Source organism: Heterocephalus glaber, unplaced genomic scaffold, assembly GCF_053883595.1.
Source record: "Heterocephalus glaber isolate CG9 unplaced genomic scaffold, H.glaber_assembly_v1.0 deba00000122, whole genome shotgun sequence".
In the NCBI taxonomy this organism is placed as follows: Eukaryota; Metazoa; Chordata; class Mammalia; order Rodentia; family Bathyergidae; genus Heterocephalus; species Heterocephalus glaber.
In genome coordinates this window covers 21,676,959-21,703,676 of record NW_028258138.1, presented here as the reverse complement: position 1 = coordinate 21,703,676, position 26,718 = coordinate 21,676,959, and the positions used below count along the sequence as shown (strand labels likewise).

The following is a 26,718-nucleotide window of genomic DNA, read 5'->3' as shown; positions in this document are numbered from 1 at the left end:
AATGCTTTAAAATAAGTACTTGGGGATATTCTCGTGTATTTTGATGAACCATTCTAACATTTCATTTCATTATGCTAAATTGGCATATATAACTATGACTTTGGTGTCATATTGCTGTCCATAGACTTTATCAAATATGTTTCAGGGTATATTATTCAATAAAATTAATTTTATTGGTACATTTTAGGTATACAATATAATGACATTCATCATTGGAAATTTGCACATTTATATAATCTCTCTTGGTTCTTATTTTTCACCCTTGCCCAGCCCTCCCTTAAACCCCTCCATCCCTCCCTATTTACAGACTTTTTTTTGCCATTTTTTCATTTTATCATATTAATTCCATTCCCTTCTTTCCTTTCCCCTACCCCTCCCACTTCCCCTTCCCCTTTGCCCCCTTTCTTCCTATTTCACATTATCTGTTATACCTTTTAATCCTTATTTACACTTTCAGTTTCTCACATTAGAGAAACTATTTGGTATTTACACGTGCTTCCTGTTTATTTCACTTAAGAGTATCATCTCAATGTGCATCCACTTAGCTATAAATATCTCTAATTTCTCCATTTTTATGGCTGAGTAGTACTCCATTTTATAAAACAAACAAATTTTCTTTATCCAGTCTCCAGTTGATTGACAATTGGACTGCTTCCAAGTTTTAGCTATCAGGAATTGTGCTGCTGTGAACATGGGTTCACAAATATCACTGTGGTATGATTCATTTAATTCTTTGGGGAAGACAGCCAGCAGGCGAATAGCTAGGTCAAGTGAGATTTCCAGTCCTCCTTCTTCGAGGTATCTCCATACTGATTTCCACAGTGGTAGCAACAGTCTACACTCCCATCCACGGTGGAGCAGGGTTCCTCTTTCCCCACAGCACTGCCAGCATTTGTTATTGGTTGATTTCATGATAGCAGCCATTCTTTCTGGGGTGTGATAGAATCTCAGTGTTGTTTTCATTTGCATCTCTCAAATGACCAGTGATGTTGAACATTTTTTCATATGTTTATTTGCTATTTCTACATCTTTGTCTGAGAAATGACTGTTCATTTCGAATGCCCATTTTTGGATTTTGTCTTTAAATTTGGGAGGTCTGATTGTTTTAGGTTCTTTAGATAGTAGACTTTTGTCTGAGGAAAAGCAGGTGAAAATTGTTTCCCACATTGTGGATTGTCTCTTCACACTGTTGCTGGCTTCTCTTGCTGTGCAGAAGTTTTTTAATAAGAAGAGATCCCACTTGTTGATTGTTTGTGCTAGTTCATGAGCAACTGAGCTTTTGTTCATAAAATCTTTTCCTACACCATTGTCTCCAAGAGTTCTATTTAACCTCTGTTCCAGCAAGTTCAGTGTTTCTGTTTTGATATTTAGATCTTCAAACCATTTTGATTTTAGTTTAGTGCATGGTGAGAGATATAGGTCTAGTTTTAATCTTTGGCAAGTTGAAACCCAATTTTTTCAGCACCATTTAATAAAGAGGCTATCTTTCCTCCAGTGAGGGTGTTTGGCTCCTTTATCAAAGATGAGATGGCTGACTGTGTGTGGAGTTGTTTTTTCCTCTTCTATCTGTTCTGTACTGGTCCTCAGATCTATTTCTTTGCCAGGACCATGCTGTTTTATCACAGTAGTTTTGTAGTATACATTCAACTTGGGGGTTGTGATACCCCCTGCCATGTCTCAGTTGCCTAGAATTGCTTTTGCTATTCTGGGACTCTTCTTGTTCCAAATGAATTTTTGGATTGTTTTCTCAAGATCTGTGAAGTATGCTGTGGGAATTTCAATTGGGATTGTACTGAATCCATACAGCAGTTTTGGAATTATAGCCATTTTCACTATATTGCTTCTTCCTTCCCAGTAGGCAGATATATCTTTCCATTTTGTAACATCCTCTTCAATCTCTTTTTTCAGAGATTGAAAGTTTTTAGAGTAGAGATTTTTGATTTCTTTCTTTAAGTTGATTCCTAGGAATTTCATTTTTTTGGATGCTATTATGAGAGAATCTGTTTATCCATTTCCTCTCGCAGTGAATATGTTGCTCCTGTAAAGGAAGGCTATTGATTTTTGTGCGTTGACCTTGTATCCAGCTACTCTACTGAATGTGGTTATTAAGTCTAGAGGACTTTTGGTGGAGTTCTTGGGGTCTTCTATATAGAGTATCATGTTATCTGCAAATAGTGACAACTTGACTTCTTCATTTCCTATCTTTATTCCTTTTATTTCTTTCTCTTGTCTAACTGCCATGGCCAATGTTTCCAAAACTATATTGAACAAGAGTGGTGATAGTGGACATCCTTGTCTTGTTCCTGATTTTAGTGTGAAGGATTTCAGTTTTTACCATTTAGTATCATATTGGCTGTTGGTTTCTCATAGATGGTTTTTATCAGATTGAGGTAGAGACTGTCAATTCCAATTTTTTGTAGGGTTTTTATCATAAATGCATGTTGGATTTTGTCAAATTATTTTTCTGCATCTATTGAAATGATCATATGGTTTTTGTCCTTGGCTCTATTGATATAGAGTATTACATTGATTGATTTGTGTATGTTGAGCCATCCCTGCAGCACTGGGATGAATCCCACTTGGTCAGGGTATATGATCTTCTTGATCATCTTCTACATTCTATTTGCTAGTATCTTATTTTGCATCTATTTTCATTAGTGAGATTAGTCTATGGTTCTCTTTTTCAGTTGGATATTTCTCTCCTTTGGGGAGCAAAGTGATGCTTGCTTCCAAGAATGAATTCGGCAGTATTGCTTCCCTTTCAGTTTCACTGAAGAGTTTAAACAGTAGTGCAGTAGTTCCTCTCTAAATGTCTTGTAAAATTCAGGAATGAAGCCTTCAGGACCAGGGAATTTCTTAGTTAGTAAGTTTTTAATTGTGTTTTCAATTTCATTGATTGATATTGCATTGTTTAGAATTTTTAAGTCTTCTTCCTTCAACTTTGTTAATTCGTACATATCTAGGAATTTGTCCATTTATTCTGTGTTTTCCATCTTATTGGCATACAGGTTCTCAAAGCAAATATTGATGACCCTCTGGATTTCTCCTGTGTCCATTGTAATGTCATCCTTTTAATTCCTAATTGCATGGATTTGGGCCTCTTCTTTCCTTTTTCTGATAGGTTTGGCCAAGGGTTTGTCAATGTTGTTTATGCTTTTGAAGAACCAACTCTTGGCTTCACTGATTTTTTTGTATCGTTCTGTTAGTCTCTATTGAATTGATTTCTGCTCTGATCTTTATAATTTCCTCCCTTGTATGAGATTTGGGCTTGTCCTGCTCTTCTTCTTTTTAGAAGCTTGAGGTTCAGCATCAGGTTGTTTAATTGGGCTCATTCTGTTTTCCTAATATGTGTATTCACTGCTATGAAATTCCCTCGTAAGACTGCTTTCATTGTTCCCCATAGATTCCAATATGTTGTATTGTCATAGTCATTTAATTGAAGGAACTGTCTGATTTCTTCTTTAATTTCTTCTGTGACCCATTGGTTATTCAGAAGTGTGTTGTTCAATTTCCACGTTTTTATGAAATTCTTGTGGTTTCTTTTGCTATTGATCTCCAATTTCATTGCACTCTGGTCTTATACTACACAGGGGATAATATCAATTTCTTTGCACTTACTTAAACATTTTCTATAAGTGAGTATGTGGTCTATTTTGGAGAACCATCCATGTGCAGTGCAGCTGAAAAGGAAGTTTATTCTGAATTTTGGGGGTGGAACACTCTGTAAACATCTGTTGTTATTTTGTTCAAGAGTTTGATTGAGTTCTAGTACTTCATTGCTTATTTTTTGTCTAGTTGATCTATCTATTTGTGACAGTAGGGTATTGAGGTCCCCAACTAATATTGTATTAGTGCTTACTTGATTTTTCATGTCCATTAGTATTTGTTTTATATAGTTGGGCGCACTAGTTTTTGGTGCATATATATTTATGATTGTCATCTCTTCCTCTTGGATTGCTCCCTTTGTAAGAATCTTGTGTCCTTCTTTGTCTCTCTTAATCAGTGTTGGTTTGAAATCCACTTGATCTGCAAAGAGGATAGCTACTCCTGTTTTTTTCAGATTCCTGTCACATGGAGTATTGTTTTACTCCCTTTAACTTTCAGTCTATGAGCTTCTTTTTGAATTAAGTATGTTCCTTGTATGCAGCATATTGTTGAATCTTGCTTCTTGACCCATTCTGCTAGTCTATTTCTTTTGATTGGTGAATAGAGACCATTAACGTTGATGGTTATAACTTACATATATTGACTTTTCATTATCATGACTTTTTCTGTTTGTTGGATTCTCCCCCTTTGCTTTAATTTACTGTCATGCCCAATGGATTCATTCTGCTGGGCTTCCAGGGGTTGCGATCCTCTTTGTCTTCTCTTAGGATATTGTCTAAAATTTTTTGAAGTGCTGATTTGGTGTTCATGAAGTTCCTAAGGCACTCTTTTACATGAAAGTATCTTATTTTTCCATCAGTTTTGAAAGATAGTTTTGTAGGGTACATCAATCTGGGTTGGAGGCTGTTTTCCTTTAGGGCTTAAAATATGTGACTCCAAGCTCTTCTTGCCTTGAGTGTTTGCATTGAGAAGTCTGATGGAATTCTTATAGGCTTTCCTTTGTATATGATTTGTTTCTTTTCTCTAACTGCTTGTAAAATTTTGTTCTTTTGTTGGGTTTCTGGAATCTCAACTATTATATGCCTATGTGTAGATTTTTTTTTGATCAAGGCTAGTTGGTGTCATATATCCCTCACTTATCTGTATATCAAGTTCTTTTCCCCTATTTGGGAAGTTTTCTGCCATCACTTTGGAAAACATTTTTTTTTTATGTGGTCTGCACTCTTTCCTGTTTCTTCATTGTCTCCAGTCAGTCTGATGTTACTCTTCCTTGCATAGTTTACTAGCTGCTGGATTGATTTCTTATGGTTCCTTGCTATTTTTACGAAATTTTTCTTTTCCTCCTCACTAATTGCAATCTTATCTTCTATATCTGAAATTCTATCCTCATGTTGGCTCATTCTGCTGCGTAAACTTTAAGTGGAGTTTTTAATCTGGAAATCTGTTTGCATCTGTTTTATGGATTCCATTTGTTTCCTATGTTGGGATTCCATCATGTTCCTCAACTCCTCTATATTTTGTCATCTGTGTCTTCTCTAGATCTATTAATCATGTCTTTCACTGTGGGCACAATCTCTGCTATTATCTGAGAAATTATTTCTGATTTCATTTTTTCCAGGTCCTCTTTTGTTACCAGTTCAGGGAGTCCAGGTGGTTGAGTATCAGACCTTCCCATCTCCTTTTCCTTTGAAGTTGCCTTAGGTGCTCTGGAAGTCTGGTTTTGAGACTTGTTTACGTGTCGTCTCATTTCAATGGGGGGCGGGGGTACTGCTGCTGGTGGCCGCATGGCTCACCTCCTGGGCACTGGGGGCAGTGGTACTAGCCAGGTTGATTTTAAAGCTGTGTTTTCCTCTAGTATGTATTTTTCTGTTAACCATAGAGTGATGAAGGAATTATTTATTTAACATAGGAGTATAAAGCTTTTGCCTGTTGGTAGTCTGAAATCACAGGGGGAAAAATGAACTGGGGCTTTTAAAAGTAGTTCCAATGAAAATCTCTAGATTGAAGTTATTAATCTTAAGGAACTGTGCAGTAGGCACCATTGTTTGTTGTGGTTATTTTGCCTCTGCAGTGTATTGATTCAGTAAACACATTCTTCCCTGTGGAATGTACCAAAACAATAAACTTTCTCATGCAGTATTCTGTAGAAAAAGAAAAGTTTCTAAATGTTTCTCATTAATAAAATGATTTTAAAGTTAAACTCACCTGGTTTATTAAAAGCTGAATGAAATAAAATGAATATTGAATCATTTAGCAGTACAAGAGCTGCTAAAATTTCTGAGCCTTATGCCTATGATGTGTTACTAGATGGACAGCTGACTGAAGAATTGAAGGGCATGGCTTTTTTGTACTCCTTTAGAAACATCATCTTCAGTGAACCTCAAAATTGCACTCTTAGTTAATAGCTTCCCATTACTGCAAAATCCTTTTTCTCTCTTTTGGGAAAGAGTTGAAATTAAAACCAACTCTTGCGGTAAGCATATTCTGTCTTAAAAATAGTTACTGGAATTGAAAATTATATCCATTACTATCATCAAATCTCTTTTCTAAATTGATACTTCAGAATTTCTGTACAATAGAATTACAGGGTTGGCCTTATCATTCACCAAAAGAATCCTCGAAGGTTAATTTAATTATTTATTTCAAACGTGTAAATATTGAGGTCAGCTATATTTCCACCAAAACTAAAAGATAGTGACAGGAATTGAACAGAAATGGAGAGAAGATACTATAGGTAGATATGAAGAAAAAAATATTAGTCTATGGTTATACAAGGGCAATATTTTCTTTCAAAATATCTTCCCAGAAAGATTTTTTTATCTTTTGTTAGTATTTTATGTTCAAAAATTCAAGAAAAGAAAAGAAAGCTCACATATTTTGAAGTCTAAATCAGCCCAGAAAACAAAGTTAATATTGCTTTGGTTATAAGTTTCTTGTTACCAAGTTCACATCTGCACTGATTAACATATTTCAAACTGCACTATTTTCTATCGTTTACATATAGGAAAGACTAATAATTTTGCTGTTCAGTAGTTGTATCAAAATGGTAATGTTGATTAATTTAATGAGTTAATAGGTAAACTATGGTTACCAAAATCCTAAGGGTAGTATAGGTTTATGGATTATATCTTTAAATGATTATTTATTAATCCTACCTGATAAAGAGTTATGGAGTTATAGCAAGGAGTGTATGATAAATAATTAAATTTATATCCTAATAATAAGCATACTAGAATCACTTATAACTTATTTGATGTTTTGGTAATGTAACATTATAACTTTTATTGTCATTACTGTAGATTGCTCCTACATCAGACAATGACTTTGGACGATATAATTGCACAGCTACCAATCGTATAGGAACAAGATTTCAAGAATATATTCTTGCCTTAGCTGGTAAGTATAACACTTTTTTTGAGATCTCATAAAATATTACTGTAAATGAATGAAACTTTAAATTGATTGCATAGCATCATCTAATTTCCAGGTTATTATTTAGATGTTCCACATCATTTCATTCTCTCAGTAACCTTAGCAAGTGAGTATTATTTTTACCTGCATTCTAGAGAGATAAATACTGATGTGTGTAAAGATTAAGGGATTTTTTGGAAGGTTGCAGTTGAAAAAAAGTGTCAAGACAAGATTTTGGATCCATAGATTCCATCATATATCCAGCATTTTTAGTCCAACATTATATCAGCACTAATTAAGGAGGAAACAAAGTGTAATTAAACAAATACATTTTTATAATTACTGTTCTTTCCAATCATTAATTCATTCAATGGTAGGGAGTACTTGTTAACTATTGAAAAATGAAAGGGGCTAGGAAGTAATTTAGAAAAGTATGCTAATAGTAAGAACTCTATTTGTAGGCTAGAACATCCATAATCACAATTGAAATATTGGACTGTGTTTGATTTTTCCATTATGGCCTTCTGTTTACATACACTCATATATGTTAGGTAATCCAGAATATTGAGAGAAAGACTGGAGAGACTAAGATTAATGCTATAAAGAGAGTGAAACTCCTACATGTCCCCTTCAGGGAAGTGAAGTGATTAGAATGTTTCTTCAGAAAGATTGATCTTGCATTTTCATGTCATATGGATTGAAGTTTTGCAGCAAATCAAATAGAAAAGAGGACAAGAACCACTGTTATTGTTAACAAAGGCAGATAGGGCCAGAATATGGGAGTTAGCATTGAAAAAAGGGATAAGCTAAGAAGAAGTATAATGCAGAAATTATTGAAATAACATAGCAATTAATTGTAATGTATAGGAGACATAAGAATCAAGGTGAAAGGGTCACCAAACAATTGACATGAAAAGCAAAAAAGAGATAATTGATTATAGGACTATCAGACACTCTTAGACGTGTGCTGTATCATATTTTATAAATTGATAGGTAAAAGTGTATGTAATGATTGTGTGCATCATGATATTTTGAAGTAATGCACATTATGGAAATTTTAAATCTAGCTGATTAACATATGTATTGGTTCACAGAGTTTGTATGTTAGCTTTAATTTCTGGAATATATAATTTATCAAATATTTCCTCAAGACTCCATTTACTTTTCTTTGCTCAATGTTGAATTCTATGTGTAGATATATTTATAAATATGTGTGTATAAAATATTTCTTTCTTTCCTCAATAAACTTATAATTCAGTAGTTAGCCCACAATAGATTTTATAATTTTAGAAGTCAAGATGTAATGAAATATACACAATCAGAATGTAGATAATCTAAAAAGATACCAGATCTACAAGTTATAGGTATACCTTTACTTCTTTTTTTTTCTTTTTTTTTTTTTTGGTACCGGGGATAGAACTTGGGGCCTTGCACTTGCAAGGGAGGCAGCGGCACCACTGAGCTAAATCCCTGGCCCAATATATACTTTTACTTTTAACCAGATAGTAGAAAAAAGAAGGAAAAATATGAAAAGCCAGAGTAAGAATCAGCAGACCTGAAAAAGGACTATATATCTAGAAAAGGATAGCGAAATGTCTGTGTGGATGGTGCTAACATTGTGCTAAAAACACCCAGGTTTAATCTCTATAGTGCACCTCGTCAGGGCACACAGCTTACTCCAGAGTTAGAGTCAGAACAAGGGTTCAAGTATGTGCCATAACATCAAGAGTGAGAGGATTTATCTTTCCCTCATCTCCCCATATGTCTTATCTTTATTTGTGACCTATATCTTCAAACTGAGAACCATGATTGTTGTGTAATGTACACAAGACAGTTGCTTAATGTGGGCTGAGGGATTGTCAGTCTTACCAGGCAACCCATGCTTGTTTCTATTCTTCCTCTGCAATCAAGCACACCTACAGGTGAAAGTTTGGAACAAACTTGCAGATGTAAAGACCTGCACTTTAACAGAGAGATTAAAAAAACAGGAAAACTGAATGTTTGTGTAGGACAGCAAGATACATTATTTGGATAACTTGAATGTTGTACTTCTGGATTAGATTTGCATAGCAATATGACATGTGGATCTACCAGTATTCAACACATTTATTTTTGCATCTTTTAGTTACAACATAATGAACTACATAACATTTCTAAGTTATTTAGATTTCCTAATGAAATCTGATATATATGCTTTTGTATTTCTTTACATTAAAAAAACCCTAAATCTGCCCCCAGCTCTACACAGCATGTTTTTATGGCCTATAGTGATGTGCTAGTGCTGTAGTAAATAAAGTTCATCTGTTCGGACTGCCATTTGAGATTTTTATATAAATGCTTATATGATACCAGGCATACACACACATGCACGCGCGCACACACACACACACATACATTCTTGTTTAAATATCCATATTTCTTCAAGAATATTTCAATTAAACAATAATGCCAGTGCGACATAGCAGAACTTATGCGACTCAATGAAAACAGTCCTATGAGGGAAATTAATAGCAGCGAATCCCCACATCAGAAAAAGAGCAAGCTTGGGGCCGGGGATTTAGCTCAGTGGTTTCACTGCCTGCTGCGCAAGCACAAAGACCCAAGTTCGATCCCCGGTACCTAAAAAAAAAAAAAAGAGCAAGCTCAAATAACCTAATGTTGAACCTCAAAGTTCTAGAAAAAAAATAAAAGCAAGCTAAACCAAAATATCATATGAGGAAGGAAATTATAAAGATCAGAACAGAAATTAATATAATTGAGACTAAGAAAACAATATAAAGAACTAATGAATTAAAGCATTGGTTGTATGAAAGATTAAATAAAACAGAAAAACCCTTAGCCAACCTTATCAAAAGAAGGAAAGAAAAGAGCCAAATCTATGCAGTTAGGAATGAAAAGGTTGAAATCACAGTATCATGCAGAAATCCAGATCATTACTACTTATTTTGAGAATATTCACTCTAATAAGATGAAAAATTCAGAAAAAATAGACAGATTCTTAGACACATATGAATTGCCAAAGCTGAATCAAGATGATATAAAACTTCTAAATAATCTAATATTTGTTAATGAAATTGAAGAAGTAGTAAAAAAACAAAAACAAAAACTGCCAACCAATAAAAGGCCAGGTCCTGAGGAATTCTCTGCTGAAATCTATAAGAACTTTAGAGAAGATCTAATGTCATTATTCCTCAAACTGTTTAATGAATTGAAAAGGAGGCAATAATCCCAAAGTCATTCATGTATGGAAGCATTAACTTGATACAAAAACCAAAGAAGGATCCAACCACAGAAAGAGAACAACAGGCCATCTCCTTAATGAACATTGATGCAAGAATCCTCAATAAGACACTGGCATACAGAATGCAGCAAATCAAAAAGATTATACACTATGACTAAGTAGGCTTCATCCCAAGGATGTGGCAATGGTTCAAAATATGCAAATCAGTAAATGTAATACACCACATTAACAGAACCATGAGCAAACACACACGATCATCTCAATAGATACAAAAAAACCATTTGACAAAGTCCAACATACATGCATGATAAAAACCCTACAGAAAATTAGCATAAAAGGTCTTTATCTCAATCTGATAAAAGCCATCTATGGCAAACCAACAGCCAGCATCACATTAAATGGTCAAAAACTAAAAGCTTTCACTCTAAAATCAGGAACAAGACAAGAATGACACTATCACCACTTCTGTTCAATGTATTTCTGGAAACATTAGAGCAATTAGACAACAGAAGGAAATAAAATGAATTAAGAATAGATAAGGAAGAAGTTAAATTATCATTATTTGTTGATGATATGATACTTTACGTAGAAGACCCCAAAAACTCCACCAAAAGACACCTCAAATTAATAGACAAATTCATAATGCAGCAGGATACAAAATCAGTACTCAAAAATCAATAGCATTCCTCTACATGAATCACAAACTCACCGAGGAGAAATTAGGGAAACAACACCTTTCACAATAGCATCAAAAAATGAAATACTTAGAAATCAATCTAATGAAGGCAATAAAAGTTCTTTACATTGAAAACTACAGTGATTCAAAAAAGGAGATTGAAAAGGATGTCAGAAAATGCAATTATGTCCCGTGCTCTTCAATAGGGAAAACCAATATAGTGAAAAATGGCCATACTTCTCAAATATTTATAGATTGAATGAATTTCAATCACAATCCCAATAGCAGCTGGGCATGGTGGCACATGCCTGTAATCCCAGCACTCAGGAGGCTGAGACAGGAGGATTGCTTGAGTTCAGAGATAGCCTGGGCTACATAGTGAGTTCAAGGCCAGCCTGAACTAATAATGAGACCTTGTCTCAAAAAAAAAAAAAATTCCAATTCCATACATTACAGAACTAGAGAAAACAATCCTAAATCCCATAGGGAATCAGAAGAGACTCAGAAGAGCAAAAGGATTTCTGAGCAACAAGGGCAAAACAGGGGGCATCACAATCCCTGATTTGAAGTTATACCACAGTGCTACAGTGAAGAAAAAAAAAGCCAGACACAATGACCAATGGAACAGAAGATGCACAAATATCTCCAAGCACAATTAGCTACCTTACTTAGACAAAGGGGCTAAACACTTTCACTGGAAGAAAGATAGTCTCTTTTATAAATGTTGCTGGGAAAACTGGCTTTCCACCTGCTAAACATTGAACCTAGACCCGTATGTCTCACCACACAAGAAATTGAATGGAAATGGATCAAATATCTAAATATAAAAACAGAAACAATATACTGGTAGATAAAATTGGTAAAACTATTGAAGACATGGGTGTAGGCGAAGACTTTATGAACCAAACCCTGATTGCACAAGAAATATTACAAAGAATCAACAACTGGATTCTGATCTTATTAAAAAAGCTTTTGCATATCAAAGAAACCATCAACAGAGTAAAGAAACAAACCACAGAATGGGAAAATACCTTAGCAGCTATTCCTCAGACAAAGGACTAATATCTAGAATACATAAAGAACTAAAAAAATTAGACACTACATATTAAAAGCCCTGATTATAAAAAATGGGTATTCTGAAATGAGTAGACACTTTTCAGATGAAGCAGTACAACATACATATTCATTCCATATATATGTGGTCAACATCACCAGTCACTCAAGAAATGAAAATTAAAACAACACTGAAATTCCATTTCACTCCATGAAAAATGGCAGTCATCAACAAATCAACCAATAACAAATGCTGGTGAGGCTATGGGGAAAAAAGAACCCTTCTCCATTATTAGTTGGAGCATCAACTGATACGATCACTGTGGGAATCATTATGGAATTTCCTCAGAAAGCTAAAACTAGAAGTTCCATTTAACCTAGCTATTCCCCTTCTAGGTATCTTCCCAAACAGTTAAAAGCATCATACCGCAGTGATGAATACATATGCATTGTTATTCCAGCATAATTTATAATAGCTAAATCTTAGAAACAGCTAATTTGTCAGTCAACAGATGAATGGATAAAGAAAGTGTGGTATTTATATGAAATAGAGTTGTACTCTACCATAAAGAAGAATAAACTTGAGTCATTTGTAGCTAAATAGATTCACCTGGAAACAGTAATTTTAAGTGAAATAAATAAGACACACATTGTTTCTCTTGTGTGAGAATTCCTAAAAGTAAACAGTGAACAAAATTGAGGACAGATTTTGGGACATAAGAAGAGCATGTTCAAATTGGAAGAGAAACAAGGAGATGGAGAGAGGAAGAAAGAAAGGAAAAGGGGATTTTAAAAATAAAGAATGAAAGGAAAGTGAAAACATCTTCTGTAAATGCAGAGGTAAAGAAAGGGTGAAGAGAGGGGAAGTTAATGAAAAGAAAAAGAATGACTAACATATATTATGTACAAGTACAAATTCCCTATGATGAATGTGAGCACTATGTTTGGCAAATATGTACTAATGAAAAAAATTTAAAAGAATATTTAAAATATTATGTGGAATAAAGAGAATGAGATTTGAGGAAGATGAAAGTTTCTTTAATGTTCAACATTACTCTTTGCCTTAAAATCTCTGAAGTATAGCTTTGAGGATTTTTTTCCTGTTTTTTATTATCTTGTGTTATTTTTTCTGCTTTTCAGGTAATTCTTTCTGAAGTTTTATATATTAGAAATTAAAGTAGATTTTCATCTAAGCTATCCTACTGAAGAACTAAACAATTAACAAATTTGTACAATGATATACCCATTATATATTTTATATCTGGTTTACGTGTGTGTTTTTTTGAGACAGGGTCTTGCTATGCCATTCAGGCTGGCCTAGAACACACTATGTAGCCGAAGTTGGCCTTGAACTCCTGGCAATCGTCCTGCTTCAGCCTCCTGAGTGTGGGGATCACAGACAAGTGCCACTAAGCCAAGCGTTATAGTTGGTTTTAAAAGGGATTAAGAATTCAATAACTCAACTGAAAGTTTAGTTTACTTAGATGAGATAGAAATGATGTTATAACAGATACTTTGCAGTACTATTTAGATCAGAATACTAACATTTTATCTAACATTAATGCTTTCCTCAAATTTAGTAATATAATTTTAATGAACAAAAATATGCTTTTAAAAATATTGTCTACAGGAGTACTTAAATAATATTTATATAATTATATAATAATATTTATTTATTTTTACATTTCAATTATTCATTTTCTTTCTCTATCTGTCTTACTCAAACACATACATATGCATACACACACAATCAATATGCCTATTTTTCTTCACTTCAAAACATGTTTATATACCATAGAAAATTCACACGTCAAATATTTCCTCAATAAATATTGCCCAGTTTATTTCCTGAATATTTTACTGTTATGCACTGTAATAGAAAGTGACTATTCATTCATTCTTCCAACTCTAAGACCTCAGCCAGGTGTTAGGTAAGCTTTGCCATTGAAACAAGTAAGTGATAAAATAACAAGTTTCCTTTACTCCTAATATTCCTAAATGTACTTACTCCTAATATTCCTACTGACCACTCAGATGACTTGGGTTGTGTTTCTTTGTGTTTGTTCCTTCGTAGATGTGCCATCCAGTCCCTATGGAGTGAAGTTAATAGAGCTATCACAGACCACCGCCAAGATTTCTTTCAACAAGCCGGACTCCCATGGAGGTGTGCCTATTCATCACTACCAAGTGGATGTCAAAGAAGTGGCATCAGAAACCTGGAAAATAGTGCGCTCCCATGGAGTTCAAAGTGAGTCGATGATTTTGACATGCGTTCATTAATTCACATGGATGTTCAGCATACTTGTTTGATTAGCTTTTTACATTTTTACACGTGTTATTTTTCTTTCAGCGTACTGAAGTTGGGAAGAATTTTTCACTGCTTTGTGTTCCTTAAGTATAACTTAAATACACAGTGAAAAAGTCTTCATCTTACATTGTATTATTCCTTTATGTTTTTGTTGTTTTTTGAGATACTGAGAATGGAAACCAGAGCCTTGTACATCCTAGGCACTGAGTATATCATTCTCCCTCCACCTTTCATTAACATGTAAGAGCTTAATAGAATCAAGAAAGTTTTATTCCAGGGGAAATTTTTACATTTTAAAATTTTGTTGATAGAAAATTCCTAATATATTAGATCTCTTGTCTAAATATGAAATGTATAATTCTTTTTCATTATTGATTTTTCCACAAATAGTGTGAAATTCACACTATAAAATTAAGGCAGTGTAATACCAAAAAAAATTAAGGCAGCGTATTTATCTATTCATTCATATAAAAACTTACCAGTGTACTAAAATTTCTTTCAAACTGTTCTAAAAATGTTTTTAAAATCCAAAGTTTTTATCATAAATCAAAACTTTCTGAATAATTGTATTAACTAATTCTGAAAAGCACAAACATTTTCTATAACTACATTCACTAATGTAGAATTCAATCATGTTGTGAAAGGGTAGGCTTATTTTCTTATTGTGAGGAGAGCTTATAGTAGGAAATAATAAGAGATTACCAGTGTTAGACTCTGCTGATTAAACACAGAACTTTTAGCAGAATTTTGGAGCAAAAGTCATAGCTCTGGGTTCCAGGAGACAAAGCTGGGCCACCGGCACCATAATGCCATTCAGGGACATTAGTGGTGTCCACTGAGGAAAGGAGCTTTAATCAGCATGGCCAGATAAAGAGTTAAGATCAGTTCCTGGGAGGGCTAGAAAAAGTTTGGAGTTTTATAGAAAAGAGGAACAAGGACAAGGTTGGGGGATTGTTTATAGCTAGAATTTTGTACATCTGGGAGTTTAGCTCATCCTGATAAAGTTTTTCTCTGGTTTGATCGGTACAGCAGTACCTCAGTTCAAGAATGCCTCTGTTCATGAACAATTCGGTTTGTGAGCAATTTGGTTCCTGAATAGAAGTATTCCATAAAATTTTGCTTCCATTTGCGAATTCCAAATACAGTGACCATCTTCCCTGTTCTGACATGTGGTCGTGGCTTCTTCTAGTTGAGGCCATGGTCTCAGACAGACCTGTGCACACTGTCTGTGAAGCTGTTTTGCATGTTTTTTAGCACATTCAGTACATTACAGTATTACTCAGTAGAGCATGCTCCAAAGAAAGTGCAGAGCAAGCATGGTGGTAAAAAGAAAGTGAAGAGCAGTAATGAAGGTGACAAGAATGTGTAGAGCAATAATAAAAGTAATTAAAAAGTGCAGAGGAAGAATGGTAAGATTTTGAAGAAAATAGCTATTGAATTGAAGAAGGAAATTGTAGAAAAGCATGTTCATGGTATTCATGTGACTGATCTAGCCACATAGTATAAGATGGCGAAGTTAACAATCTCACCTATTTTGAAGAATAAAGATACCATCAAAGGGGCAGAGAACACAAGTGCTGGCGAGGTGGAAAAACTTAGTGTGGTTGAATGAGAAACGCCAGGCAAGAAATAGCATTAATGAAGCTAGGATCTCAGAAAAAGCTAGGATATTGCACAGTGATTTATTCCAAGAAAGCCTCTCTACAAGTGCAACAGATGGTGAATTTAAAGCCAGTGGATGACGGTTTGATAAATTTTGCAAGATAAGTGGCATCCACAGTGTGATAAAACTGGCAAGGCTTCTGGTTCTGACAAGACTGCTGCAGAAGACTTCAAGAAAAAATTCACAGAATTCATGAAGGCAGAAGGATATGTCATTCAACAAGTGTTGAACTGCAATGAAATAGGGCCCTTCTGGAAGAAGATGCCAAGCAGAATCTCCTCCCCGCCCATCTCCCTGTCCTCCATGCTAGAAGTGGCTTCAAACACGGTTAGTGTTCTTTCTCTGCATAGTGCACTGTACTTTATTTTATATTTGTGTGGTTTAAAAAATACATATGATTCAGAATGCATTGACCTTATTTACATTGAACCTTATGGGGAAAATTTGATTTGCATTGCAACCAGTTTCGTTCCAACTAGACTGGTAGAACAAATTAAGTTTGTGACCTGCGGTACCACTGTATCTCAGGACTGGTTCTCTGAGGTTCTGGGAGAATTATCACCACCTGAGGGATCAGTTTTGTTCCCAAAATGAGATGGTGGCTTCTGCTTTGAGGTGAGCCTCACCTTCCATCATGGAGTAATTTGCCATGATTGAGGGGTGACTCGTGTGGTTTTCAAGACTCTGTTTTTCTTGTAATACAAGGTGACATTTAGGACAATGAACTCCAGCCTTGTAGGTATTGCTCCAATGGGTCTGGAACTGAGCACTGTAAAAACTAGCAAATGGATGTTCTTATAGATAGTGAAAGTCACTTATCTTGATGTCCTTTGTCTTGAAGGAGGATGAGATAGACAATGTAAATTTAGGGCTAATAAACCTTATAATATAGACACTCCCCAAGTGATGAGCACGTCTACATGGCTGAGCAAATAAGGTAGATATATAACTGAAGGCAGAGATTTGAAACTTTGTCTTGCTTTTAGTTTTACACTGGGTATCAGCAGGTCTATCATCTACATCCCTGTGACAGAACTTACTGAGTCATCCACAAGATTAGCACAAAATAGGGAGAAAATTAATACCCCAGCGACTTATTCCTATAAGAGCCATCTCTTATATGTGCGATGATCAGATCAAGGATCATATATGTAGAAAGTTGGGTTTAGTATTAAGCTTGTATCCTCCTGAGAAGAATAAGAAAACCAATCTGAGTAAACATGGAAAATGAGCAAACAAAATTGCTTGAGTTACTTATTTTCATATCTGATTGTTCACTTTTCACTGAGGTTGCCTATAGGTTTCTGTAATAATATCAGAGGTCTTACTCTATTAATCCCCAGTCATTTACCACAGACTTCAAATAATGCCCCCAAACAGTTCTTACTATTTCTTTCAATGATATTGTATTTTGGGTAGTAAAAATTAATTGTGTACACATGTTTCATGAAGGATCTGTAAAAATTACAAATCCCTAAATGAGTATGGCCCATGATCATAGTTTTTTTCTTAAATAAAAAAATTCAACAACATGTCCCTCCCCCATTTTCCTGAGTCACACACACTTCTTTCTTAGATATGCTAACAAATACTTTAAATCAGGGCATGGTCATGCAGAATCATTGCATGAACTCAACTCTGTAGAATACAAACATTTTTTCAATCCAATCACTATTTAAGTCTTTCTTTATGAACCTCTCTGGTTATTTAGTAATAACTTTGACAAACAATGTGCATTTACAGTCATTTTAAGTATAAAACATTTAACTGAATTTTCCACAGTTTGAAACTTATAATATCTTATTTAGCACTCACTTTCAGTTCTCTGACCCTGAGTGCTAGTGTCAAAGAGCTTGCAGATCATATGAGCTGCATCTTCTCTTGGATGGAGGACAGGAGTCAAATACCTCTTATTTTTCTGGTGCTATAGTTCCCCTTCAGCTGTGCATGCTGCCTGTGCTGTCTGTGGGACATGCATTTCATGCTTTTAAGTATCTGTCTCTTAGAGACGCTTTAGATGTCCAATGCACTGAAAGGCTTTCTGGAGAAAATGTCCTTCAGTGGAAAACTACTTGCCTTAATATCCTGAGATCCCCTTCCCTCTTCAGCAGGTTTTAAGCGTGGTCATAGTCCAGCAACCTTGTGCAGTGTCTTTTACCCCAGAGAAAAATTCCACATTCTTACTAAGTCATAAGAACCTAATTTCTACATAGCTGACCACTTTCTTTAGTTTGTTTTTTTCTATTTCAAGATGGCACATAAGACAGACAAATATTCTGTAAAAACAACTTCAAAGGGGAGTGGAAATGCCATTCCGTTTATGCCAAAAAATCCCATGAGTTCTATTCATCGGGTTGAACTATCTTCACCTATTAGGAGGAACCTGGGCAAAAAGTATGACTGAATCCCCTGGGAGATGGATCACTCACCAGTTTGATTTCAAAGGTTCTCCCTATGGTCTGTGCTTCTGAGGCAGCAGTGGACTATGTGCATGGTTGGAGATGTGTAGCTGGGCCTCAGGTCCACGGCAGCCTCATTTTCACTCCTTCATGAGTCGCCTAACCTTTTCCCACTAATTTTGTATTTGATGTCTCCTTCTTCTCTTTAGGACTTTTTCAAGTTGAAAATTATAGGACAATAAGAAAATATTCATTCAATGTTCCATAAACTTCTTATTGCAGGGCTGATTCTATTCCTTCTATGTGAAATTGAGTACACCTCTGTAATTTGACTTACTTAATGTTGAATTCACACATTTCATCTCAGATGACTGTTTGATTTCATTTTAAATATAAACTCCATGTTTTTTAAAAACATGTTTTTAAGGATTTCCTGCTAGAGCCCTCATTATATCAACAATGGGCATGAATCTAAATAAGTGACAAAAGAGAAACAGAAATATAATGGGTTGTCAGGGAGACAAGCTGGGTAACTTAAATCCATTTGGACCACTCCTAACATTGAAAGCTATGTGTATTTGCCCTTACTTTTTAGAACAAGACATCTTTTTCAAAGATAAAGTAAAAATGCATGCTTCACTTGGCACCCTTAATAACGTCTCCTGATTCTCTGTACACTATTATTCAGTAGTATACAAAGAGATGAGCTGCAGTGTCTTACAAAAGAAACAGCCTTGATGAAGAAGAAGAGGATTCAGTCTGAGAATTGCAGGCCTGAAAATTGGTTGTATTCAGCTAAATGGGGAGAAAGATTCACTTAAAAAATAAATATCTTTGGTATAAACTGCCTTGGGCTAAAGCAATCAGTGCTTTGATATCCTGTCTCATCATTTCTTACACATGTAAGTTTCTAAGAAGGGGTGACTGGTCAGCTCCCTGTACCTGAAGGAGAGTTTATTCACTTCAACTAGCTAACAAGAACAATCTTAACTGAAATCTTTGTATCTACCCTCATATCTTTTTTAATTAATGTCTAATGTAAATAAAATTTTAAATCTGATCTAATTTCCTTAATTTCATAAGTCTTAAAATCTTGACATTAGAATTGAGAAATATACAAACTATAGAAATGATTCTTCAAATGACCAATGATGTTGAACATTTTTCACGTTTATTTGCTGCTTCTACTTCTTCATCTGAGAAATGTCTGTTCATTTCAGATGCCCATTTTTGAATTGGGTCTTTAAACTTGGGGGATCTGATTTTTTTCAGTTCTTTATATATTCTAAATAGTAGTCCTTTGTCTGAGGAACAGCTTTTAAAATGTTTTTCCCACGTTCTAGGTTGTCTCTTAGCTCTGTTAGTGCTTCCTCTTGGTGTGCAAAAGCTTTTTAGTAAGATGAGATACCAGTTCTTGAATTTTTTGGGCTAGTTCCTATGAGACTGAGGTTCATAAAGTTGTTTTCCTATGCCCTGTCTTCCAGAGTTCTACCTAACCTAACTGCCAGCAGGTTTAGTGTTTCTGTTTTAATATTTAGATCTTTGATCTAATTTGATTTTAGTTTAGTGCATGGTGAAAGATACAGGTCTTGTTTTAATCTCTGGCAAGTTGAAACCCAGTTTTTCCAGCACCATTTATTAAAGAGACTATCTTTCCTCCAGTGAGGGCATTTGGCTTCTTTCTCAAAGATGAGGTTACCAAGTATTTCTGGAGTTGTTTCTGTATCTTCTAATCTGTTCAATTGATCCTTGGGTCTGTTTCTTTCCCAGTACCATGCTCTTTTATCACAGTAGCTTTGTAGTATTGTTTTTAGTTGAAGATTGTGATACCCCCTGCCTTATCTTTGTTGTCTAGAATTGGTTTTGCTATTCTAGGTCTCTTCTGGTTCCAAATGAATTTTCTGGTTCCAAATGATTAATTTCTCTAGTTCTGTGAAATATGCTGTTGGAATTTCAATCAGGATTGAATCTATATAGCAATTTTAGAAGTATGGCCATTTTCACTATATTGGTTCTTCCTACCCAGAAACAAGGTATATATTTCCATTTTCTGATATCCTCTTCAATCTCTTTTTTTTAAAGAGTGCAGTAGTTTTCAAAGTAGAGGTCCTTTATTTCCTCTGTTAGATTTATTCCTATGTATTTCCTTTGTTTGTCTTGGATTTAGAATTGGTGAATATTCATGATGTGTGGAAAAGTATGACACACACACTGTACACTCTCAGGCACGTAAAATGGTGTGCTGTGTGTATACACATGGAACCTAGAAAGACACATTCAGCTAAACTGTTTATGACTGCAAATGACTTCATTCTTTGTTTCTTGTATTTCTGTTTCCTGTAATGCACATATAACTGTAAAAATAAAAACTATTTTTAAAAATTCAAAAAAGAATTGAGAAAAATAATACCTCCTTCAATGTATGTGTCCACGCATACATAAACATGCATATGTAGACTACAAAATTTGTCATCTTCATTTATTTCGCAATATTCCACAGCCTTTTCAGTTGCAAAGAATCTCTATTTGTTACCTCATCCAAAAACCAGACTGCCACAATATTATTTTGTGAAGAAATACCTCATTTAACATATAAAATATAGCTAGTGTGTATTATGTTTAAAGAGAAATTAATCTCTGTTTTTAGACAACACCCATTTGTTAGCTTACATTTTTTTAGGTTAGAAGTAACCAGATGATATGGCTAGGATTTTTTTTTATCAACTTCATGAGGCAAAAACCAAGATATTCCCTAGAATTTGTTTATTTCTGCCGTTTCTTTTGCAACAAATTGTTTACAAGATCATTTTTATTTATTAAATTAAGCTTTTTGCTGCTATAAATGGAAACATTTCCTTGCTGGGGCCTGAGAGTTAAATTTCTCCTAATTTATTCAATCCACTCATATTCTGTATTGAAAATCTTCTAAAATGATCACATTCTTCTTATTGAGGTAAAATACCATTTTTCAAGTTTTTAACATTATTAAAGACAGCTAAAATGTTGTAAAGATTGTATTCTAGTTTAGGCACTGTAAGTATTAAAAAGTAAATCAATATCTCTTGAGCTAAAAGTGAAAGTAATCAATATTAAGGAGAAAACTAAATCAATACACATTGTTTAGCAACTTCTCCGTAGTTCATATAGGTAAATAGTAATGAAACTAGAATTCAAACCCAGTGTGATTCTAAAGCTATGCTATTTAATATTGTACATTTGTACTCTTTATTTAGTTTAGAATTGAGAAAACAGAACTGCTTTATGTAATGTATTGCTGTCTTTCTCACACACACACAAAAGTATAATTTGTATGTGATCCTGTTGCAATGTAATGGCTAGCTGGTGGGAGGTAGTTATGTACAAAAGTTATGGGGTAGTTTGTCTGACCTAGTTAAATGTGAATTTGAAAACTGAAACATTATGGTTGTGTGGAATTTTATTTTTTGTTAGAAAAGAAGAAACTAGGATGGTAATACAGGCCAAGGAAGGGAAGAAATAAAAGAATTTTTATATAAAATTATAAGACTTTTAAAATATGCTATTAATCATACAGGAGTTCTACTAGGCACCTGATAGGTCACAAAAATACAAGGAATGACTCTCAAAATATTTAAAAATTTGTACTTTTCAGAAGCACAGAGAAGGAATTTTATGTTATAAATCTTAAGTTATGTAGTCACGTATCTTAAAGTTTAAGAGAACCATGTAAACACAATTACACTGATTTTCTTTAAAGCATTTGTTAGAAAATAGAGTTAGGTTTATGTATGGAATTACAGTTGCATAAGTTCATGAATATTTTAGCTATTCATTGTTTCTCTTACGATGACTTTATTTTATTTGAGTTAAGTTGTTGTTCAGTCATATTTCCTTGTTTGTAAATATCAATAATTCATCATGTACTATACCTGTATATACTTCTAATTGATATCATCACCCAGAAATATATATCAGTTCTTGTTTTTTTTGTAATGTTACTTGACAGAAAAGTTTTAGCATCAGTATTTTCTGTTAGTAGATTCTAATCCTAAATCCCTCATTAATCAGTTTCTTATGAGTTACACTGGATCGTTCTGTATCTGCTCCTGTATTTTAAGTACAATAATTGCCTGATTCATTATTATATTCTTTTTTTTCCCTTAAATTCTTTTATCAGTACATTTTAGGTATACAATACGTTTACATTTATCATTGAGTACTTGTACCTATACACGATGTATCTTGGTTCTTATTTTTCCCCATTACCTGTGTGCCCTTCACCCCCTCCTCCCTTCCCTGTTTACATAGACTTTGTTTCCATTTTTTTCTTTTCTCATAATTTCTCCTTTCCCCCCTTTCCTTTCCTCTTCCCTTCCCACTTCCCCTACCCCTTTGGAACTTTTCTTCCTGTTTCAAATTATCAATTATTCATTTTAATTGTTTTAATCCTTATTTGCACTTTCAGTTTCTCACACTAGAAAAACTATTATTATATTCTTGTTCAGAAGTTAACTAAAACCCTAATGACCACTGATTGGATATGGAACTAATTTTCAGAATATAGGAAATTGTGAATAAATCAGATGTCAACAACTTGTACTATTGGAATGCACAATGTGATGTTCTGACTTTTAGTATGAGTTTAAAAATGTATCAAAATATGGTGAGAATTTTTGGTTGAAGGACTTATATGACATACTCATTGCCATACCATTTAACACTTTGTTAGTGTATTCTTTACACATCATTGGATACTTAATGAAGAGAAAATAATGACTTTACCAAACAGCCACTCTTTTTTTGTTTCCAAAATAAAAACTGAAGTTAACATTATAAAATATCAAATTATTTTAACAGATCACAAAATAATTTTCTGTAATAGCATAGGTAGTGAGAATCACATATAGAAGTCCTTCCTATTTATATCAGTTATTTAGACCTAAGGCTGTGGTAGGAAAATCTCTTTTGTTTCTAAAAAGTAGACAGATAACTTTTATTTGAAATAAATGAAACATTCATTGGAAACTTTTAGTTTTCAAATGCTTACCGTTTTCTCTCATTAACAATGTAATGACTAACTGCAATTTATTGTTCTTTTTTTTTTTTTTTTTTGGTACCTGAGATAGAACTTGGGATCTTGCACTTGAGAGGCAGGCGGTGGAACCACTGAGCTAAATCCCTGACCCATACTAACTGCAATTTGGAAATAACCGCACAGTACGATTTTTCAGTTTTTTCACTGCATAGTCTCACTAAATGTTCAATGTGACTGCAGGATGTAATTGTAATATGTATATTTTAATCCATAGATGGTCATTTTAATATTATTGCATTTAGTTTATAGATTGTTATGGCTATATGGCTGTGCTACATTTTTTTCAGTTTTTAATTTCACCGAAAGTTCATATTATTATAAAAATCTGATGGAAAATCTACTTGTATATTGGGGAAAGTCAGTTTTAGTTTGATGGAAAAGTTCTTTCTCATTTTAAACAAACATTTTTCTATGCTCATTGGGAAATGTAGGCTTGAACTTATATTGTGCCTATTCCTTAATCAGCAAACAACATTTGAGTAGAAATTTGAATTGGAAAGTAAGTGAAGATATTGAGATCTTAGGAGCAAGTTGCAAAATGCAAGCAGTAAAGATAGCCAACATTTAAATAAACTTAAGTTTTCATATTTCTTTAAATAACAAATGTAGAAATAAGGCCAGGGATTTAGCTCAGTGGTTCTACCACCTGCCTTGCAAGCGCAGGGTCCCAAGTTCAATCCCTGGTACCAAATAAATAAATAAATAAATATATTTAACATGTAGAAATGAAAAGTACCTGTGGAATAATGTATCAGAGAAATGTACTTTCATCTCAATAAAAAGCTGAGTATGTATAAAATGTATTCATGTATTCAAATACAGGACATGCATATGTTCATTTACTCAGTAACGGGCTTAAACTGCGAAAACTGAGAATCAGCTAATGAAATTTCAAAAACCCCTTAAAATGCAGGAGTTGACTCACAAAATATATGTAATTGTTGCTCCCATACTTGTGTCAGTAAAAATGCATTGCTTTATTTAAGACCACAGCAATAGTTGAATTTCTCTGAGCACATCTGGCTGAACATAATGTTTCCACTAACTTAATGTAGAGATTTGGGATTTAATATTTCTAACAGCTTGACTTGAAACACTGATTAAATGTTATTAAAATGAATTTTTAATTTAGAAATAAATTTAGCTTTATAGAAGAGTACAGAGACAGCTTATATTTATTTCAACATTCCATGGTACTTTTACCAAAACTACAAAATCAGTATGGGCACATTAATAATCACTATACTATGGACTTCATTGTACACAGTTATTTTTAAAGATCTTTTCTGTAATGTAGTGTTCTCTCATTGAAAACAATTAGAACAAGAAAGGCCATATGATAGCTTCTAACTGTCAAAGATTTCACAATGGTATTTGATATGTGAAACCTCTTGTACTGTTGAAGGCCCTCTTGTAGATTTCAGAATGCTGATCTATGGTTTTGTCACCACACTATGGAAAAGCAGAGAGAGAAGAATCTTTTGTGTCTATTTCATAAGGACACTGATCTCACTCTTAAGGGCTTCCTCCTGAGGACCTAATGACCTTCCCAAAACCCCAGATTCTAAAGCAACCACAATGTGGGTTAGGATTTCCTTGAATTTAAGGGGTAAGTGGACATTCATTCCATAGCATCACTAATAATGTAATTGATTACAGGTTTATTCAATAGTTTCTGAACTCTTCATTTGTAATTGAGAACATATTGTAGTTGTGTGGTGCTGTTCTATAAACAGAATATATTATAATGTAATAGGAAATTATTTTTATTAAATTGTTAACATTTAAATATGCAAAATTGAGCTTTTGAAATTGAATTATAAAACTTGAAAATGAATTAATATCAATAGAAACATCTTATTAAAAGCACTACTATAGGGGACTGGGATTTAGCTCAGTGATGCCTCTGCCTGCCTCGCAAGTGCAAGGTCACGAGTTCAATTTCTGGTACCAAAAAAAAAAGCACTACCTATAAATATTTCTTCAGTGATCACTGATGTTTATAAAAAATATTTTCTTGTTAGTATCTAAAACTTAAATCAATGATTATTTAAAACAAAACTAATAAGAATTAGAATTTTAACTCAGTTAATGTTACAGTAGTGCCTTATATGGTTTACTCCCTGTAAATGGCAAAACAGAGAGTCAGAGAAGGAGACAGATAGAGACAGACAGAGAGAATATGAATGAGGATATATATTTCCACAAAGATATGACTGGACCTTTCTGTCTTACTTTTGTCATCTCAAGGATGCTTTGCCATATAACAGTGAGTTATGTAAGCTCTTATGTGAGGAATTTTGCACATTTTGTTATAGTGCATTAAAATAATTAAATAAATTGATCAGAGTCTGTGTTACTGGAAATCTTTCTGGAAGTGTAAAGGAAAGGCACCTCCGAAGAGGTCCTGCATATGCCATGATACATGCCGCGTTCAGGCCATCAGGGCCTTCTTGTTTTTCCTCTCTAGTTCTCTCCATACAACACAGGAACATTGTAACCAACAAAACAAATAGCCTGTTTTCTTTTATCTTCACTACTGTGCTTGCTTTCTTGGTTGTAGACCATATTATTACTGTGCATATTCCTTTTATTATGTATTATCAGGCATCTTTTATAGACCATGAATAAATGATTCATGTGGTAAAATGACATAAACCTATCATTGTTGCTATATTTTAAAATATGTATCATACCATTTGTTGAAATGTTGTAACATATCAGTTAACCGGTCTTTCTGGGTACAAATTCTGTTGGTGAAAGTTTTTAATTCTAAGTAATCAATGAGCTAACTCCTTTCCATGGTACTGTGAGAACTGGGGTTGTTCTGTGAGATCTGTAGATTTTCTGTCTCTTCCAGTGGCTCAAAGTTATGTAGCATCATTGAGTTACGAATAAAAATGTTTGTTGTACAGTGTCTCTTTTGATGCAGTTTACACCATGATTAAATTGGATTTCCCTCTGTAATGCTATTGAATTTGACTATTCTAGAAATGATTTAAAATAGTGTTTAGTGCTGTCTCTAAGCCACTACAAATTTTAAAATTTTAATGAGTTTCAGGGACTTAAAGAAAAAACTCTACAGGGAGTATTTTCTATAATTATACTATTTTCACCATAAATATGCTTGAAGAAAAAAGACAATCTTCTCTAAATGGTTATATTTCATACGGTAAAGGAGAAATTGACTGTAAAAATTCATCTGCCTATGTAAAATGCAAATGAGATAAACTCTTATGAATTGCAAAGAAAGGGGGAAATCCACACTAATTTTAAGTGGAAAAAAA

At 34.0% G+C, this 26,718-nt stretch overlaps 1 protein-coding gene across 2 annotated transcripts in view; it reads left to right on the top strand.

The window, feature by feature from the left end:
* Ncam2 (neural cell adhesion molecule 2) overlaps positions 1-26,718 on the top strand; it is a 490,293-nt gene that overhangs the window by 373,693 nt on the left and 89,882 nt on the right. For both annotated transcript variants that reach the window (XM_004842216.3, XM_004842218.3), the window contains exons 11-12: positions 6,906-7,002; positions 14,062-14,235. In XM_004842216.3, coding sequence (XP_004842273.1) covers positions 6,906-7,002; positions 14,062-14,235 — 271 coding nt within the window. The remainder of the gene's footprint in view (positions 1-6,905; positions 7,003-14,061; positions 14,236-26,718) is intronic.